Here is a 13,893-nt window from a genome sequence, read left to right on the forward strand (position 1 = left end):
AGAATTACTGACACTGTCCTTGTGCATATGTGAGCGGCTGCCAAAGGCTCTCATTCTGTTACTGCAAGATAATGACCCCCAGCAACCTAAGTCCTGTGGTCACAGTGAGGAAAAAGATCCCCACAATAATACACAATGGCTTAATTTATGACTTTAAAAATTGACTTGAAGATACAACAGAACAGCAGATGGTCATTGTACCATTAATGGCAACTGCATCTTTCCTAGCTAGGCTTGTATGGTTTTTTTGTGTGTGTTCCACAAAAACCCCAAGCTTAAGTGAACTATTTAAAAAACATCTTAGAGATTACTTTGGTGAATCCTGTACTTTTTGACTGGACAAAGTGTTTTAAACTCCATGAATCTATCAGTCCATCATACTCATACAAAAAGATGGAAGAGATGTAGTCTATGGGCTTTGTTCACTGTACATTACTCAGACAATACAAAGAGGATGGCGTGCTAAATGAACAGAACAAATAATAATAATTCCTCCACTACACTGAGATTTCTGGCTGATGTGGGAGTAGCTAACAGGACTCATTCACACAACATCTAGAGCAAACCTGCTTTGGCAGGAGGAGGAGCACAAAGCAAATTATTTTGAAGAGCTGTTGTGTGTCATATGTCTGAAATCTCCTATGCCTTTCAGACCAAGAAGTCGTGTCATATACTCTGCAGATTGGTTTGTTTTCCTCCTCAGCGCTGGCAGCTTCAGCACAGTTGCTCTTCCAAGGCACGTGTCCAGCTGGAGCGGGCGCTGCACATGCCAGAGGTGGGTGTGCCACACCTAGGTCTGCCATCTCTGCAAATGTTCGGCTTTCCCCTGGGACGGGTGCTGCAGCTGCGTTCCTTGAAAGTCATGTTTGGCATCGTCTTCCCTGGTCGCTACTTTTCCTTCTTAAGCTAGCCCCTTAGCACAAATGACAGGCACAAATGCCTTTCTCCTGTAGCTCCCCGATGACTCTCTCTCTGACAAGGTGCCAGCCCTTCCCGCCTCCCTCTCCTGCATGCCCACGGCTCTCAAGTTGTCCACCTGCTGAGCCAAGCAGAGGCACGGGGGCTAGAGCTGGGAGAAGAGTCAGCAGAGAGAAAGGGCATCTCCCCTTGAGATGCCTCAGGGTGCTATGACCCTGCCTGGGGATAATGTGCTGAGGCTGGGAGTGGGTAGGGGCACCTGCTGCTCCTGTGCTGGTGCTCCTGCACTCTGCCATGCAGTGCCCAGCCTTTGCAGGACACTCACACGCCTCTGGCTCACAGCCTTCACTTCTGCTGTGGGGTCTGTCTTCCCGGGGGTTTCCTACCCGCAGTGCTGCAGCTGCAGGGCTGCCCGCACTCCTGGGTGGCTGGAGCTGTTACACTTCCTTCCTGGCAGGGACTCACACAGCAAAGATTTAGGCCTTCACTGAAATCTGTCAGACTTGAGAGTAAATGATCTGCATGGCAGGGACTATGCCATCTGAGCAATGGTCCGAAGTATGTCTAAGACATTAATAGCAATTGGCAAATAATAATAAAAAGTTGAAGAAGCTTAAGTTGGCTCTGGACATCTAATTCATTAAGTGAAAGGGAACACTTGGAAGACCTGAAGAAGTTCATCACAAAAGAAGAGTTTAGCACCCGAGCCAGCATCTCCCTGAGAGCCATGATTATCACTGGACAGATGACAGGCTTGTGAAAAAGTCTCCAGTTTAACACTACAAATCCTGACACTAAGGCAGGGTGTGATACTGCACCCTCCCCTCACAGTGCTCTGTGAAGATGCCACAGTGTGACATTATCACCTTGTGCTACAAGAATGCTTTCTGCCCTGAGAAACAGGTATCGAGGCCCTCAAATAGACGGTATATGTTAATGTTTCCCATGTGTTACTCTGTAAAACTATCACTATTTCCATTCAGAGCTGGGGTAGATGACATCTACGGTAACACCACAGGTACAGGCAACATTGGCTTTTGAATGCCTACTTTTGCAGGTAGCAAGTATCATAATTCTCAGTTACGCTACCAGTATGTGTTACATTTCTGGTTTCTGGACCACCATGCTTAATCCTGAGATATAGATAGTATTGTGATCATCTTATCACATTACTCTCTGTCAGTGTGGAACTTGAAGAACTCCATATATTTTGTATTTATACAGCCTTTCATATGGTCTTAGTACTTTACAGATTGGTAAAAGCCAATGTCCCTTACCTAAACATTTTTAAATGGAATGTCAGTAGATACTTAAATAACCTACTTAAAAATGCAAAGGACTGCCAAGAAAGCTATCCTTCTGTGTCAACCTCCAGAAAAACCTCACACTTTAGACAGCATGTCTGTTCAGCACAACAGTATCTCACCTTTATAGTAAATGACTTATTAATGGTGTACAGATTTCAAATTCTAAGAAACATATGGTTTACTGATCATTGCCATAGACTGCTAAAAACTAATCTCTTTATAGGGCTTGAAATGGGTGTTATCAATTGGAAGCAGCAAAAGTACTTCCTTCATGTAGCAGGACTGTAATGCTTCTAAAAATCTTCTCCCTTTTTTATTCAGTTTAATATTTTATGGTGGTTTGGATGAGCAGTGTTTGACACAAAGATGGAAATTTGTTGTTATTTTCCACTACTAAGTGTTTACAACTGAATATCCAGTGAAAACCTCTGTAAGTGACCATCTTACTACTTGCTGTGGTTTTGATCTCTTCTAGGACTTAAATAGACTACGTTTCCCATAACTTCATCTTGAGCAGATAGATATCTGTATTTGATGCTCATAGGAGTACAAGAGCTATTTTCCCACCTTACAGTTTGTTATCTGATGCATCCTGACAGCTCCTTTCTGCCTGCCTTTCTATCTTCCTTTAATATGAACTATTTCCTTAGAGCTAAATTTGCTCTGCTATTCACACTTTTTAACACTTTGATGAATGCTTCCTGGCCCACCCTCCCTGCCTGTTCTGACAAAATAATTTTCTAGCTTAATTTAAATGCCTTTTACCCTGCCCAAAAATTCAAGGTTTTGTCTATTTGTCTTGAGAAGAAAGTTACCTCTTTAGGCATTACGAGTATCTGCAGATCATCTTTATCCTGCTCCTGAACTCAGGTGACCCCGATTATGACTACCAGAACATTGCCACTGCTATCAGCTCCTTCTCCATCTACAACTCCTGTATCTGGAGGCATACGTACTGCCATTTCTACTCAAATGTATCACTATTTCCAATTCAGCCTTCCTGAAAACTTACTCGGTGGTTCCTTTGCTATTGCCCTGAATTGGTTTTGGCCTCCTAAACTTTTCTCCCCCTTTTTTCATACATAATGCATCATTTTAGCTCATTTCTCCAGCAACCGTGGTAGTTCCTCAGTAAATTCTGAACTGTTCAAAAATCACCCTCCATAAATATACAGTTGGAATGACTGATGTTTGTTGACTGTGCTCTCTCATTTGCAGGCAGCATACTTCTTGCTAATACCAGTCTCAATTTTCCAGCACATGCAACTTCAACCATGCTGGTGGAAAAGGTTTGTTCTCCCTTCCGCTTTGATGGCTAAAATATTCATGTCTCATCTTCCCCTGGAATGGCTATCTCTTGCTGTCTTTAGGATCATTCATGTGCATGTGATTGGCTGTGGAAATTGAGACCAGACCCAGTAATCAGAGGCAACCAAGGTTCAGAGAGCACTGCAAGGCAGAAAGGCTTTCTCAACCCCCCTGTAACAAATTAAGAACTTAAGTAAAAATGCAAATCCACAGAAGCGACCATTTGCCTGAGGCAAGGATCAGGAAAGGGCATCGTCATGACCAGTGTCCCACATCCATGCAGAAAGCTGGGGTGTTGTCAAAAAGCCCAGTATCTGTGGTAACTATGGGGTATTTTATGTGAAAGAGTATTCAAAACAAAGTTTAAATCTATCATATGTCCCAGTCAAGAGCAATAACAATAAATGAGTCATTGTGTCTCAGACCTCTCTCATCACTGCAGATCTATAGCTGCTACTGTGTAAATCAGCCCATCTTTTCAGGAACATATCAGCACTCCCGTTTTTTTCATCTTCCAGAAAGAATGTAGTGAAAATGGGAACACTGCACTGCTGTGACACTTTGCTTACAATTGCTATCTAATATAAAACCTTTAGGGAAGCTGATAACAAGCAAAAAAGTATGTGTTTGCCAATTTTGTGCTTCAGCTGCCAATTGGTAATGAAGTGAGGAGGCCTCAGTTACTGGTTAAGAGGATACTCTATGTTGCCCTTTTAATCATGCATATTTACTCATTTACCTCTTTTTCTTTTGAAGGATATATATAAAAGTTATCATGCACATGTCTTGCACTGTTGCGCAGGAAATTGTATACGTTTACACATCACCAAGAATATTGGGGACTTCTCACTACTCGGGGTTACTCTGAGTGGCCGTAATATCCTAACAGTCTTTTGTGTGCTTTTACTTGTACTTCATTGCTCTTGTTAGTTTGGCTAAAAATTAATAACTAAAATGTACAATTTTATTTAAATGTAAGATTCTTTCTGCTGATGCCTGCCTTTGCCACCACCCAGTATGGATAGTTAAGTGAGAATGCCAGAAGAAAAACTTTGATGAGTAGGAAGAGGAGTTTGCAATTTTGCTGGAGGACTCCATAAACTGTGGATATCTGAGAATTCCTTCAGGTCTCTGAGTGTTGAAAGTCTTGCTTGAATGAGAGATCTTTCCCCAAACTTTCCACAGGTACTAACATTTTTTCTGGTGGCAGGGTTACAGATAATGCTCTAGGCAAATTCCAGGATTTTTGCCTGTGCAGATCAGACTGGCGTTACTGGCAAAGTGATAAAAAGAAGCACATATGTTAGAGGCTTGCTAATACGAAATTTTTGAGACAGTTGCTGCATGAAGTTAGAATCTTTGCTGAAGATGCCTTTAGAAATCTTTATACACCATTGAAATCTCCTGGTAAAAGCACCAGTAGAGCTTTTGTGACTCAGAAAACCCCACATTAACATGTAGCAGAGATAGGCAAAAAATAGAGGAGATGGTAAAAATTCAGAACAGTGCAGCTGGGAATGCCACTTAAAAGCTGAAGATGAATCTAGAAGCAGTACTGATGTTGCTGCAGAGAGTATCCTGGTGAGTAGGTGACTGATGAGTGGGGTAAAAGCCTTTTCCCTATTTATAAAAATTACTTTTTGAAGAAATGCCTTTGAATTATGAAAGAAATGGTATCTTCAGGATACCTCAAGCCTTACCTTGAGGATAGGCTGAGAGAGTTCAGGTTGTTTAGCCTGGAGAAGAGAAGGCTCTGGGGAGACCTTATAGCAGCCTTCCAGTACTTAAAGGGGGCCTACAGGAAAGATGGGGACGGACTCTTTGTCAGGGAGTGTAGTAATAGGACGAGGGGTAATGGTTTTAAACCAAAAGAGGATAGATTTAGATTAAATACTAGGAAGAAACTCTTTACTGTGAGGGTGGTGAGACGCTGGAACAGGTTGCCCAGAGAAGTTGTGGGTGCCCCCTCCCTGGAAGCGTTCAAGGCCAGGTTGGATGGGGCTTTGAGCAACCTGATCTAGTGGAAGGTATCCCTGCCCATGGCAGGGGGGTTGGAACTATATGATCTTTAAGGTCCCTTCCAAGCCAAACCATTCTATGATTCTATGATTCAGCTTATAGCACCTCACAGTTGTCCTAAGTAAGTGTTTAACACACCCAGTTAAGTCAAATCTAAACAGACTTTTTCTCAAAGCAGAAAAAAATTCCATTCACCTTTCATTAGAGGACACCAGACAGGAGGATACTGATGATAGCTGAAAAAATCTCCCCTAAACCCTCCAGTCTGTGAAATTTTGGATAATTAAAAGATTTGCAATTAATTAAATATGTGAAACCTTAATGTTGGATTTTGCCACATAGAAGGAGTGTGGACTAGATCAAACCGGGCGCTATTTACATCAGTAGACATTATACATATATTTGCCAGTCAAGTACGGACTGTTGTAAAATCTTGATGGACTGTAAATAAACAGATCTTTTCTTTCTATCTTTCTAAGGCTGGAGCCAGATCCCAAAGAGAGTCGATGAGAGAGGCTGGAGAGGGCATTGATACTACGTAGGGCCGAAAAGGGATTTGGTGTCATGACGTGTTATCTATCCCGCAAGACACTAATTACTGGCCTTACTCAGGTGGATGGGCCACCTTTACTTAACCTGGAAAAGGAACATGTATCAATTATATATGTTTGACAAATAACCTTCCACACACTGCTTCTCCTCTGAGTATATGAGAAACAGTTTGCAGAAAGAAAAGTTGATTCATTTTCCACATTTGTTCACTCTAAGCTTTTTTTGCTACTCATGATGCCAACAATACTGCTGATTATTGCCATAATAAGCACAATAAAGTAAAACATTTCTATGCACTAAGCCTAAAGAGGCAACTAATTGCAGGCCCACACGATACTTCTGGTATTCATTTAAACTTTTCTTTCAGCCTGCCCTTTGCTGAAAATTTTAATATAAGCTCTCCTACAGTAACCCCTCTCAGTTGCTTTATTCAGCACCACTGTGGTCTTCCACGTTTATTTTCTGTGGCATTCATTGACACACCATAGGAACAGTCAGCAACCACTAATCAGCTATGCATCACTGGAACTGGGTTGCCAGGAAAAATTAACATCTTCGTTTTACACCGGTGGAGCAGAGCGACTCCCATACAGCAAAGACACTGCAGAGCCAAGACGCCCTCCTCGCTCACGCTCCTGACCCCATTGTTCTGCTTCACCTACCCTCTTCCAGACCGTAAGAAAGCATCAGGATTCCAGAAGTTACCACAGATTTCCTCTGGTTTTCTGTCTGGGTTGTTGATTCTTGAATTCTTTACAAAGGTACTTTTGAAAATAATCATTTGCAATTTGGCATTCTGTGAGGATGTTTCCAAAAAGCCAATTCCTCTCTGTTACTGCCTGTACCCTGGGACGGCATAGCTGTACTTCTAAATGACTCTCCCTCCCCTCAGGGTCTTTATATCAACAACTTTGCCTTGTTATGTCTTATAGAAAACAAAAATTGCTTCCTGACATCTGCCTAGCTGTTATTTTTTTTCTCTCTTTCCTCCCATGTACCATGCAATCGTCTGTCCTACTGTTTGAGAACATGTCATTTAAAATTATCAGGAAAAGCATGGAAAATATCCATAGTACAAATCCCAGAGGCAAATTACATATTTGACTCAGAACTGTATTTTAAAAAATAGCAGCTTAGGCTTTAAAAAAAAGAAGAGCAGCTACATAAAGTTACTTTCTCATTGGTACTATAAGAGGTGAATCTAAAAGACAGGTTCCATAACGATTCACACCTTTCAGCAATCCTTTTTCTGAGATGTTCATATTTAGGTCTCTTACCTGATCATACCTGGCCTCTACTTTACTGACATTTATCTCAAACAATTCAAAGGAGAATTCAAAGACAGTTTTTGATCTGAGAAAATCACTGAGGAAAAAATACAAGAACTTTATTATAGTAAGGTTTCTAGTTGCAACTGTTAATATATTTAAGTAACCTGAGAAATTAAATATATATTTTTTTGTGGAAAGTACTAGGACAAGAGAAGCCAGATACTGAACTTGACAGAATATTGTTAAAGGAAAAAATGGTCTTGTTGCATTGTGGGAAAGCAATCTCTAAGTTGAAAAATTACTCCTGAGTACATGCTCAACAGAAAATACTTTCCACAAAGCCCTAGTGAAGCTGCGTTCTTAATATTATATCCTTAATACATCCTAATGAAATACATGATAAAGTATGTATCTTAAAGAATGTACAATACAGCTGAGATAATATTGGATTTCGAGATTTGATATTTCCACTTTTTAATTCTGGGAGAATTTCACTTCAGATTTAAAACTGTATAAGAATAATTCTGGCTTTTAATTATTTACAAACAGAACTACCATTAGAAATATGCTTACTAGAACAAAGGAATATAAACTTCCATACACTATGGGTAAATATGTCTTCAGTGACGAAGAAACCTGGGTGTTAACTCCACTTATGAAAAGTCAATGAACTTTAATGAAAACTTTCTAGAAGAGGAAAAAACTATCTTGAGCTTGGAGTGATTTTTTCTGCTTTGACAATGGCTAACTAGTCTAAAGCTGCTATACCTGGTTTGGGAAGAAATCATCCTCAGTTGGGTGGATACATAGTCCCATAGGTCCCTAAAGCATCCTTCTCCTGGCTAGAACGTCTTTTTTTCTATGGCACCCTCCAGCAATCTGAAGGGCCTTAGCAACTTTTTAGGTGACACTTGCTTGAACTTGTTTTATCAAACTTGGCACAAAACTAGTCTAGAGGGAAAGGAGCAGGTAAATAAATGGCTTTAGGGCATCCTTGCATGCATACCTGCTGGGCTGTGCTTAACCATCTTTTATCAAAAAGCCACACAAGAGGATGAAAAGTTTTAGATTACACAAATGGATGCTTGCATCTTATAAGCGGCTGCAGGCTGACTTCCACTGAGGTTCAGGGGAATCAGTGCAACAAAGGACCAGTCCTTTTTGTGGTTTTGTTCCTTTTCTTATACACGGGAAATCTGACTCAGTGATCTTACTATTTTTACTATTAATCTTCTGAGGAAGAAAGCCTGGCAGGGGAGCAGAGAGGAGTCTTTTGTGTGGGGCCAAAGGGTATTGATAATTAGAACAAATTCCCACATTACATTCTTACAAGCTGCCATGACTGCAAGTAAGCTTTTTATTAAGGAGAAAATGTAAAAACCCATAAAAATAATACCTCTAATTGTGATGACAACCATTTTCCAACAACATTTTTACCCCAAGAGAATATTTCTCATCTCACTAACATTTAAGAGACATGTGTTGGTCATGGGATGGTATCATGGACAATTTGTTTTCTCATACTTTATAACATTTAATGAGGCAAAACACAATCTGAGGGGAAGAAACAACCATTTCAAATCAGTCCTTGCAATGTGGAGGTGCTAAACAGAGGTCTTTTTCTACACAGTACATCCTCAGAATGAGAAAGAGGTTGAATTACGTAGGCTAAATGACATCGTAAGCAATAGCAACAGAATATTTTCCTACTTTATTTTACTCCTTTAGAGCCCAGTCTCTTTTAAAATTGAAGCTGACTGACCTTGCAGGACAAGGATCCAGATTACACTCTTGAAGTTTTGGTTTTGGCTTGATATTTTCAGGATAATAGTGACAGTATTGATCTGCTACTACCCGGTTACTTCTCAGATCAAAACATTCAGCAGATGTCAGTTGATAACCTGCAATACACAGTGGAAGAAATAATCTGTCATGTGGTGTTCTTCCTGTCTCTCTCTGAGGTGCATGTAAGTTCTGGTTTGATAAAAAGTGAACTGAAAATATCAGCGCTTTTGGACATAACAGCCGCTGTTTTACAGACCAGATTGAAAACAACCCAAATTACATGTGGTAGGAAACAAAAGATAACCAGTATGGTCAAATAAAAATTCAGAAGCCTAGAACAAAAAGAAAAAACAGAGGCTGAGATTTCTTGGTCACCAAGACTCGTACGCTCAGTTTCAGTTCAGAGGGTAAAGCTGCTGGTGGGGACAGGGGCAAATGCAGACATCTTGTGATTCCAAAGCCGGCCCAAATCCCATCAGCCCTTATATTTGACAGCTGTAGCATTAAATGCAGTCATGTGGATATTAAAATATACTTTATGTACAGAGTCTGGTATGATACTAAAAAATCTACAGGCTACTACCACTGTTGCTACATCCCTCCCTTCATTTAGATGTAACTACTTTCATTTTCAGAATTTGCCCATTTTAAAGGTCCAAATCTCAGTGCAGCAGTTGGGACAGATCCTGTATGCAGATAACTGTTTCTGGAATACAGTGGTAATTCATTACCTCCTCCACAGGATGCTGAACAAGGAAAAAAATCAGTTTCCCTCCATCGGTGAATGATAGGCTGATAGAAGATAAACTGAACTGAACTGTCGGCAGCACCAGCATAGCGGATCTGAAAAAGATGTAACACCAAAGAGTGAACTTGACATAAATACCGGGAAGAAGCATTCTGCTACATGCACCTTGCAGCTTTGAGACATCTTGCAGCTACATGAAATACCAGAGATACTTTGCAATAGGAAAATGAAATGCACAAAAGAGAGCATAAATTGGTGGCAAAATCTTGGCCACAAAACACAGTCAAATAAATTTCTGGGCATAATCAGTGGCATTTCTGACCATTCTGAGACCATGTTCTGAAATAATGAATGCATAGTAAATGCATGGTTAGTGCTACTGAACAATTTTATGGGGACAGATGATATGGACTGATCTTCATTCCATCAGAAAATCACCTACCACTACCTGCTGTCCCTGCCACATTGACATGGATTTTAGATCTTTAATATTTCCCAAGCACCTTTGGAGACCATGTATACTATATTAGATAGTTCAGAGTAAAAAATGTGAGGTTATGCTGTAAGAAATACAAAAGTATAAAAATTCCAATTCAAGATTTCTTTGTTTCTGAAGTGAGGTCTCTTTTTCATTCTCCTTTGTGGTATTGTCATTATTATAAGGCTGTCCTGCTTACTTTATTTTGGCTGCAAAAATGCTCCTTTCAGTCATAGGTGTGGACTCTTGGCTGGAGCAAAGTGCATGTTCGGAAAACACTCTTTAGAGGCTACACGTACTGCCAACTTTTAAGCCACCTGAGCTTCACTATGCTTCCAGTACTTTGTGTGCTGAATGGATTTCCCATGTAAACAAGAGTTTGTAGTGCAAGGAATGCAATAAGAAAAGAGACCTTCACACCGCTAAAGCAGTACCACTTGCACCTGGCCCAAGGTGCAAAAAATCCTTCCTGTTTGATAGCTGTGCTGATTAATACAGTTATGGGGACTTACAAATCTCTGTAGGATATCCCTTGTCCTTACCTCTAAGCCTTTGCATGAACAACTGGCGAGGGAAGAACAGCAATGCTACTAAAAGCCTCTCCTAGTTGATTATTTGTCCTAGGACATAATGTATCAGTGTTGCTTGGACATCTCTGCATCAGTGGCATGATGCTGTCGCAGGAGAGAAAACTGCCAAATCACAATCAGGAAAGATGGACCCTTCTCCAAGTCAGTACTCCTGCTCTCAGGAGCAATCCTCCCTGTTCTTTTTTTCAGACAGCTTAAAATGTTTCAGCACTGCCTCCTTTTTCTTTTCCCATGTTTTGAACAACTTGCCCTGTTTTGGAAACACCATTTTTCAATCTGCCTTTCCTTTTCTCTCTTTCCAAACATGAAGAAAGACCATGAGAGTAGACTGTGAAACAGAAGCAAAAATATGACAAATTGAGCTGAACAGCGTAATATGGGTTGTTTGTTTTGTTTTCCCCTGTAGATGGACAGAAACATGATTACGAATCAAAATATATCTTGAAGAGAAGGAGGAAGGCAAAAATAGTGCAGGATATGTTGATGGCTGTAAGAGATCTGGCCCACTGAGACTAAGGCTGCCCTTTCCTAATTAGAGTAAACAGTGATGTAAATTCCCAACAGGAAAAAAAAATACAGCTGTAGCAATATAGCTTCTTCAGCAAATGGGAGGCCTTTTGCACGAATCAGTATCGTTTGAGTCTGTGTGTCAGAAACAGGATATCTAATTCCTTGTGCGGGGATGGTGCATTAATCACACACTTCAGAAGGGTCTTTCTGGGCTCTTGAAAGCCTCATGCACTCTTGGGAAAAATGTTCCATTGTGCTGGAAGCCATTCAGGGAGGTCTCTGATCTGAATGTGCAGAAAAAGCATTCACTGGGGAGGATTCTGCTCTTACTCTTTGTTTTTTAAGGATCATCAGTGATTCTTAAACTCAGAAGATCTACTCAGCATTACGGTCTTCAGTGAATCATGAAGCACAGACCAAGAGCTCACACAGAGCCTACTATAAAAGGAAGGGGAGGAAAATGAGTTCACATTAAAAAAAAAAAAAAATGAGGAAGACAGAAGAGTTCCTCTCTCTGAAGACTATTCCTGCATGTCTGCAGAATTATCTGTCTGTTTTGACACAGAGAAAAGACAGATGTACATCTTTTCCAGCCTAACGTGGAAGTCACTCATACAGCCATGATAACAAGATAGGTGGGAAAGAATTACAATGAGCCACAGCCATGAGCTAAAATGATACAAAACAAGCAAATGATAGAAGCAGGCACAATATAGTTTATTTTTTTAAGGAGTACTGTAAGCAGAAGAGGAACAATATATGGTGATTCCACACAGCAAAAATTTCTTTTTTATTTTGTTTGACAGTTTATTACAGCTAAGATCTTGATCCAGGAGAAAACATCAGTGGCTGCTTGAGCCTTGCAAAACTCAAAGTGAGACTTGATAGCTAAATACTTTAAGAAATGTCCTGGTTTTGCTGCACAGGGCCAACTTCCACACATTGAAATACTCGGCTCTGGAGTATGGTGAAATTTTTTACCCTTACAGTATTTGCAACACCCTGTTAGCTATGAGAAATGCCAGAGCTTTGAAAAGAGACAGTCAATACTTCAGAATCTTTAGTTAGTCCTCTAACTAACAGTGAGTTTTGTATCCTTAGGTCACCGAATCAGAAAAAATGGCAATCGTTCATTATGTTTGCAAAAACAATCCTATCTAAATTTATTAATAGCAGACAGCAGAATTACTCAGATCTTGCAGAGCACTCAACTGTGCATTGCAGCCCCCTAGAGATCATCCTTGAATTCCTTTAGGTTTCAGGGGAGTTTGGAGTATTCCGAACATCAGAGCTGCCCTCACCTCTTTGTAAGACCCAAGAGGATATCACCAGTCTTATAAAGAGTTGGTTAAAATTAAAGTCATCAGACTATCCACCAAAAATTAACTGTCTAGCCTACAGTCACCAGCAACAGAGATATCTTTTTTTCTTGTAGAAAGACCTTGGAAAGAAGTCATTGCTTGTACTCTGCTTTTTAAAATTGATTTTGTAAATGACTGTTTGGGATGGTGCAACAGAGGCATAAGCTGTTGCTCAGGTGAAGTTTGGGATTGATAAAATGCAGTATTGATTTTGGGGATATCTCCAGAATGTTGAATGGAAACAACAGACCTCATAATTCAAATACTAAAGGAGCATAATCTTTTTTAATTATTCTGATCTGTCTTGTGACCAAGAGACTGCAATATCTGACTTCACCTTTGTATTGTGTTGTTTTACTTATAGCCCCCAAATTTGATCAGTTCGCATAAAAACACACAAACAAGCAAAGTCCTCCACAGCCCAATCCTTTCATGCTTGATTTTGGCAGCATATGCCTGAACCGTTTCTTTATGTTCACTAAAGAACACATGGCCTAGCCTACAAAACTGCACTAAGTTTACTTGGGCGGTTGTGAAACTTAATCAGCAGTTTATAACCAGCAGTGATAACCAAGCAATTACCAATGTTAATTGTAGGGTTAAACCATGAAAAGTGTATCTAATAAGATGTTCTCATTTTATGAAATTGCGTGTGTTGGGGGAGGAGGAAAGACACCATTTCTTTCTTTTGTGTGTGTGTGTCCCAAACTGGGGACAGGAAAAGGGAATTATTATTGCATACCATCTTTTGTGTTATGAAATTTGATCTGGTATATTATGATCTAGCTCCATGTCACCATGCTTATTAAAAAAGTTCTAATGGATTTTTCCACATTATTATTACAAATGCTTTCTGCAAGTGCCAAATCCCACATCATCGGGTTTGATTTATTAATGAGAAGTTCTGTGTTGAAGTCTTCTAAGTAACATACAAACGGGGGATGAGCGTGTGGAGAACTATCCTCATGTGGCATACGTAATTTTGTGCTTTTAATGTCAGTAAAACCAAAGTTTTTGTATGATGCTTTCCTTTCTCTACTTAGAGT

At 40.1% G+C, this 13,893-nt stretch overlaps 1 protein-coding gene across 1 annotated transcript in view; it reads right to left on the reverse strand.

Annotated features, from left to right (window-relative positions):
* Positions 1-13,893, reverse strand: part of ADAMTSL1 (ADAMTS like 1) — a 458,108-nt gene that overhangs the window by 102,245 nt on the left and 341,970 nt on the right. Inside the window, exons 9-10 of the mRNA XM_050913597.1 lie at positions 9,892-10,003; positions 9,138-9,276 (exon numbers count right to left, since the gene is read on the reverse strand). Coding sequence (XP_050769554.1) covers positions 9,138-9,276; positions 9,892-10,003 — 251 coding nt within the window. The remainder of the gene's footprint in view (positions 1-9,137; positions 9,277-9,891; positions 10,004-13,893) is intronic.

The sequence above is a fragment of the Gymnogyps californianus genome, chromosome Z, assembly GCF_018139145.2.
Source record: "Gymnogyps californianus isolate 813 chromosome Z, ASM1813914v2, whole genome shotgun sequence".
Lineage (NCBI taxonomy): Eukaryota > Metazoa > Chordata > Aves > Accipitriformes > Cathartidae > Gymnogyps > Gymnogyps californianus.